Source organism: Echinops telfairi, unplaced genomic scaffold, assembly GCF_000313985.2.
Source record: "Echinops telfairi isolate 266 unplaced genomic scaffold, ASM31398v2 ScPeMD7_53;HRSCAF=182, whole genome shotgun sequence".
Classification (NCBI taxonomy): domain Eukaryota; kingdom Metazoa; phylum Chordata; class Mammalia; order Afrosoricida; family Tenrecidae; genus Echinops; species Echinops telfairi.
Genome location: NW_022103951.1, coordinates 6,078,371 through 6,085,208, shown reverse-complemented (window position 1 = coordinate 6,085,208; position 6,838 = coordinate 6,078,371). Strand labels below are relative to the sequence as shown.

The 6,838-nt window shown below is 39.3% G+C and overlaps 1 protein-coding gene across 1 annotated transcript in view; it reads left to right on the top strand.

Moving 5' to 3' along the window:
* MBTPS2 (membrane bound transcription factor peptidase, site 2) overlaps positions 1-3,663 on the top strand; it is a 66,958-nt gene extending 63,295 nt beyond the window's left edge. Inside the window, exon 11 of the mRNA XM_004709916.4 lies at positions 748-3,663. Coding sequence (XP_004709973.1) covers positions 748-970 — 223 coding nt within the window. The 3' untranslated portion in view covers positions 971-3,663. The remainder of the gene's footprint in view (positions 1-747) is intronic.
* Positions 3,664-6,838: the final 3,175 nt, after the last annotated feature.

The window sequence follows — 6,838 nt, the reverse complement described above, 5'->3', positions numbered from 1 at the left end:
AATTTATAAAGGGTGACAGCCCCAATTCCTAATGACGGCATGGATTTTACCCCCTCTGTGCCTGTAAACTTTGACTAAATGGGAGACAACTCTTCTCCCAAAAACCAGGAATTACAGAATTCTATTCCACCAAACCCAGGATGGAATGGGTAGAGGAGATTAAATTAGTTCCCATTATATTTGGAAATTCAAAAGACAAAGTTTTATGTGGTCATTAGTCTTTTGTATTTTGCATATAAAAGCCTTTTTAAAAATGGATTATTATGGAGAATGTGAATAAACTGAAAGGCAGAGAATTCTTTATTTTCTTGCTTTTAAAGCTTTATTAAAATTTTTCCTCAGTAACTTACAAAACAATGAAATGGGAAGCAAAGGATTAGCTACCCCAAAATGGTCAAAAAGTAATTTCGCCTTATGTCTTATTCCTGCCACATTCCTTGTCCTTGGTGCATCATTAAAGGTTTGGATGGATTTAGTTTTCTTGGGAACTCATTATAATATGTCGTAATTTATAATGATTGGCCTTTATTCTTTTAGTCAAGGTTTCTGAACTTCAAAATGATAAAAAAATTCATTTAAATCAAACTGCAGGAAGGAATTACTTGTATGGGTAGACAAAGATTTAAAGGAAGCAGAGACGTCAACTGTAACCTCAAGTGCATTCTTATTGAATTGTCTTCTTTGGACTACCTCCGGTGTGGTTTCCACTCCGCGCTTACAGTCTGCTCCTTAACAGGTTTCAACCAGGTACCTGATTTCGCTCTCAGGAGCGCTGGCTATTGTTAATGCAGTGCCCTGTTTTGCTTTGGACGGACAGTGGATTTTAAACTCTTTTCTGGATGCCACCCTGACATCAGTGATTGGAGACAATGATGTTAAGGATCTGATAGGATTTTTCATATTGCTTGGGGGCAGTGTGCTTTTGGCTGCCAACGTAACCCTGGGCCTCTGGATGGTCACAGCACGGTAATATTCGTGCTTTCTTCAGAATCTCTGAGTTACAGCATACAGCTCGGTGGTAATATCCCTTGCCATTCGAAGGCTGACTTGTAACTTGGTGTGAAATATAAAGTGCTTCTTTAAAATGACATCTTAGCCAACAGCTTTGAACTCCTCTTAGTTTTAAAGTCTGAGCATACACACTTCAGATGCTACTGAACAATTTCTAAACACCTGAAAATTCAGATAGTGCCATTTCATATGACTATATACTGTGTTGAAATCCAGCAAAGCAGAATAAAATTGGGTGCTTTCAAGTTTCTTGGAAAAGCATTATCGATACGCATTTTGAAGGAGACCAGACTTTTTGACCAAGTAGAAGAGCAAGCATTTTCTTGTTCTGTATCTCTTGTTCTTTGTCTTGTTAGACAAGTATTTTTAAATTTAATGCTGTATTATTTTGTACTTTGAAAACTGAGGCCCGAGTACCCTTAAATTAATAAAGTGCTATCAAAGAGCCTGCTGACGTGAAAGGGAACATCTTTGTCAACTGATGCCAAATAAGCAAAGCAGGAAGTAGGAGGACCTAAGATCGCTGGGGCCACGCTTTGCCCCAGGAGAGTTGCCTCCTTGTGTGGCTCTGCCCTCATAAAGCAGCACTGTCCTTGGCATTCAGCATGAGCTGTGAACAGGTGTCCCACCGTCCGCAGCATGTGAGTTGAGGCCGTCAGGGCTGCACAGCAGAACCTACCCAGGTTTTCACCGGGGTGACGGACTCTCGTACAATCCTGGTTACCAGCGCCTGGAGGGCTTTGCAGCTTGGAACTCTTCCAAGGTATGCTAAAGATTTTTTCCCTTGTGCTGCTGAGGCCTGGCTTTGGGGTGCCTGTCTCCTGGGAGCAACCACCTTAAGCCTTGAGCCACGTGTTGTCTTCACCAGCTGCTCCCCGGTTTCCTGTATCAGGTGATCAAACACCTAGTCCTTGCTTTCCATTTTGTCTGTTTCCTCTGTGGTTCCATGGAAGACTGTAGAACAGTGAGCATAGCCACACGGGAGTATAAACATGAACATGCCCGTGTATGGGAACTGACTCTTGAGCCCAAAAGAGTGATGCCTGGTTTAAGGTCTTTTGGACTGGAGATCTGAGTCTAGCCCTGGAAAACTAGGGAGGTAACAGGCCAGTGTGAAGATACCGGTCTTAGAAGGGTTGAGAAAAATTCATGCTTGCCTCATACGCTCAGAAAGCAAGGAACAGCAGTTATACATTGGACAACCCTTTATCCAACCCTTTATCCGCTGTCATTAAGTGAACTCGTCAATGAGGGGACTAGTATGGTCCTAGAACATAAGGTCATTATAAAACTTTATTACAAATTTGCCTCATTTCTAAAACAAGTTAGAGATTGAATATAATGTGAACATTTTAGTAAATGACTCCGGATCATCCATGAATACCAGTGATCAAACCAGAAAATTGTTTCCAGGACATGATAGCACTTGTTCTCCCCTTAGGAGTGTTTGTTAGCATCATACTGCGCAGGCTTGAGAGCGGGAGAAATGCCGTGAATTATACAGGGGGCTTCCAACAGTTTATGGAAAAATGGAATGAAAAGATAATGAACTTTCCCCCATAAATTTTAAGTCCCCTTGTATATGCATGCCTGTTTTGTTGTTTTTGACATTTTTTCCCCATAGAGGAAATCTATCCATTAACTTCTTTTTCTGGGTTAAAAACAAAACCAAACCCTTCTTTTCTGTCCTCTTCTTTTTTTTAAATCATTTTATTGGGAGCTCTTACAGACATTATAACTATCCATAATTCAATTAGAACCTATACTGTCTTTTAGCTGTTAAACACCTTGGTCTTGAACTATATACAGGCTGAGAGTTGAGGAAACTGAGTAAATCAGTAGGACTTTGTATAGAAGTGGCCTCATGTCTTAGATAAAGACAGTGTTGCATGTTTGTCTCTTCCCCTTGCTTGTAGACATTTCTTGAGGGTGGACCCTGCCACGTTCATCTTGGAATGCCTGACAGAGCATGAGTGCTTAATAAATGCGGTTGAGTGATGGGGATTAGTGTTATTTATGGAGTAGAAAAGCATGTTTCTATTTAAATATGCTGTTAAATGTAGTATTAGATATTTACTATAAATATATATTAGCACCAAAAAAGTATCTTGAAAGGTTGTGTGTCCCTCATGGTGTGTTAATGTCTTTATGGACATGATCCATCTTTGTTTCTGCAAAGTGCTTAGAAAAATTTCCTCCTTTTGAGGATTTGAAGAAAGTATGCTTTCTGAGTTGTGATATGGTTTATTATCAGTGTTTCTACTCTGCATTGTTTACATCTTCAAGGGTTGGTGGGTTTTGTTTTTGCAATCACCTACAATCTTAAAAATACATACCTATTTTTCATCAGCTCCGTTTGAAAAGACATGCAGGTAAACTTGACCTTTAATGCGCTTATAGGTCATTGTCTGTTCTGACAGTAAATTGTAAATGTATCCTTCATAACTATGTGGCCCTCAGTCATTGTGTCCTGTGGTATTTATTGAATGTCTGTATACTAAAGGTGCACAAGTACTAACACCCCCCAAAAAAATACATTTTGACTGTGTTGTAATTCATTCTTAAGCTGTAGATTGATAATGCCATAATTGCTAACATTTGGTGTTTAGCAATAAAAGAATAAATGTACCCGCATTTTATGTTTTCTCATCATCTGTGTGTTGTCTTTTTCTATCAAAATTGTACCCTTTATATAGAGTGAGATCGTAGTTGTTTTTAAAATGATTGATTCCAAAAGCAGGCTTACTTTTCCATCCAGTCCAAAGAGAGAAGCCTTTTAAAAATGAAGTTCTTGTATTCTTGCTACTGTGTAATTCCATGCCACCCCTCTTTGGTCCCATGACTCTCTAGATCCTAGATAACAGACTCCCTGAACCATATTTTAAAGATCTTTGTTGAGCTGTATATATAGGTAATCTCTATATAATACAGCTCACCTGTTTAAAGCGTATGAACTCATTGCAATAACTCATTGTAATGTCTAATCAAATATTAACATAACCAAACCTTTTAAGGAGATGAATATGTGATAAAATACCAATGAAAATAAAAATATGTTTTCCATTATTTCATAACTACCTTCATTATGGAGTGGGTTTTTCAGTACTGGAAAAGTTCAATAACGTTCATTTTTAAGGTAAGGCATATACATTCTTTGAGACAATAAGTCTTCGTAATGAGTGCTCTACAGTGATTTATTTTTGAAGCTGCTATTACTGTTTAGACCATACTAATTTGGACAGTCCATTGTATACTTTATCAGACCATGTCAAATGAATTCAATGAAAGGAAGCCTGTGGTTCAGACTTTACTTTTGTTACAATAGATTATCATCAGGGTGGAGAGAGAAAAATGGTTAAAGGAAGTTGTAAATCTAATTCTGAGCCTTATATTGTGTAATTTATTTTCCCACTAAAGAGAGAACAAAACTTTCTTATATTAAGGTTTTAGTCATCTAAAAATGGGTGGGTATGCAATAATTGTCCCTTTTTATTAACTAAATGATTCTCAGACTTTTCTACCTCCATTTAACCAAATCCCCCAGTAGAAAACTTGATACTGTGCACCATCTGGATTATTATATTTCAAAATAAACTATGTTGTACACCTTTTAATTTGCATTTCTTTAGTTAGAAAAGAGGCAAAAGCTGTCTTTTCTCTTCTTTTTTTAAGTGTTTGGTCTTTTGTAAAGTGCTTATCTGTATCCGTTGCCACCCTTCCTACTTTATTTCCAACATTCTTCTCTTTCCTTCCAACCATTTTGTTTTCATCCTTTAATGGCTTCCAGATTCCATTCTCTCAACTCCCTGCCATCAAGTCAGTGCTGATTAGTAGTGACCCCCCCCATGGGGGTTTCCGAGACCCTAACTGTTTACGGGAAAAGAAAGCCCAGGCTTTCTCCCGTGGAGCTGCTGGTGGTTTTGAACTGCCGGGCATGGGTATTGCAGCCCAGTGCATGAACACTACACCATCAGGCCTCCACAATTTCCTCTCTAGGCTTCATGAGTTCCACAGTGAGAAATAGCGCTTTGCGACTCACAGACTAGCCACTTTTCCAGTTTAGGGCAGTCTTTTCCACTATCAAAGTACCTAAGGAAAGGTTCGTAATCAGAAGAGTTTGCTTGGGGAGTATAGCATTGGTACAAAGAGATAGATAGTATAGAATGTTTATCTTCTGTAGAAGAAATGCTTTAGTTCTTACTGGAAAAAAATTCACCTTCATTATAGAAAACATGCTCAATGGAATTAAATTGTGGTTTGTGGGGAATAGTTGGGTCACATACTCACAGACCACTTTTTAAACTTGACAGTATATTTCAAGCATTTTTCTCATGTCAAAATTCTTCTAATGCTATTTTAGTGACTGCACAATATTGCATTGTTAGGTGTGCCATAATTAAATCTCTGTTACTTCTGGTTCACAATATGACCAACAGAGGTAGGTATGAATGTAGAGTTGATGATCTGAAATGTAAACTCCCCCACCTAATCCATAATTAAAAATAAGCAGGTTTGCAGAATATCTTCATAACTAAATACATCTCTTTGTACATTCATGTTTGTGTGTGTATGTATGTGCGTAATTCTAGAAACTTAAGAAAATGCTAGAAGAAAAATTGCTACCTTAAAATGTGAACCCTCCCTCCCTCATAAACTCTTGATAATTTATAAATTGTTATTATTTTTTCATGTCTTACACTGACTGATGTATCCCTTCACCCACTTCTGTTGTCTGTCCCCCAGGGAAGGGGTAATATGTAGATCATTGTGACCGATTCCCACTTTCTCCCCGCACCTTCCTCTTAGCATCCTAGGTGTTGAGAGCTCTTATCTATACCAGTGTTCATGCTCCGGTCTAGCCGGATTTGTAAGGTAGAACTGGGATCATGATGGTGCTGGGAGAGGAAGCATTCAGGAACTAGAGGAATAATGCATGTTTTGGGGTGCTATACTGCACCCTGGCTGGCCGTCCCTTCCTTGTGACCCTTCTGTGAGGGCATGTCCAATTGACTACAGATGGGCTTTGGCCCCCTCATTCATATAGATATGATTATGTGTTTTGGGTCGTCTGATATCTGATCCTGTCAACACCTCATGATCACACAGGCTGGTTGGTGTGCTTCTTCCATGTCGGATTTGTGCTTCCCAGCTAGATGGCCACTTTTTATCTTCAAGCCCTTGCTCATTTTTTATGAAGTAATTATTGTCTTCTTTTTAAAAAATTTATTGTGGGCTCGTACAACTCTTATCACACTCTATACATATATCCATTTTGTCAAGCACATTTGTACATTTATTGCCATCATCATCCTCAAAGCATTTGCTTTCTACTTGAGCCCTTGGTATCAGTTCCTCATTTTTCCCTTCTCTCCCTGCTCCCCCCTCCCTCATGAACCCTAGATAATTTATAAATTATTATTATGTCATATCTTACACTGTCCGACCTCTCCCTTCACCCACTTTTCTGTTGTCCATCCCCCATGGAGGAGGTTATATGTAGATCCTTGTAATCGGTTCCCCCTTTCTATCCCACCTTTCCTCCACCCTGCCGGTATCGCCACTCTCACCACTAGTCATCTGTGGGATCATCTGTCCTGGGGTCCCTGTGGTTCCAGTTCCTATCTGTACATCCTCTGGTCTAGCCAGATATGTAAGGTAGAATTGGGATCATGATAGTGAGGGTGGAGGGTGGAAGGAAGCATTTAGGAACTAGAGGAAAGGTGTATGTTTCATCCTTGCTACCCTGCACCCTGACTGGCTTGTCATCTCCCCGCAACCCTTACCCTGTTTCATCATAAGGTCAGATCTACTGTGAATATTTAAACTT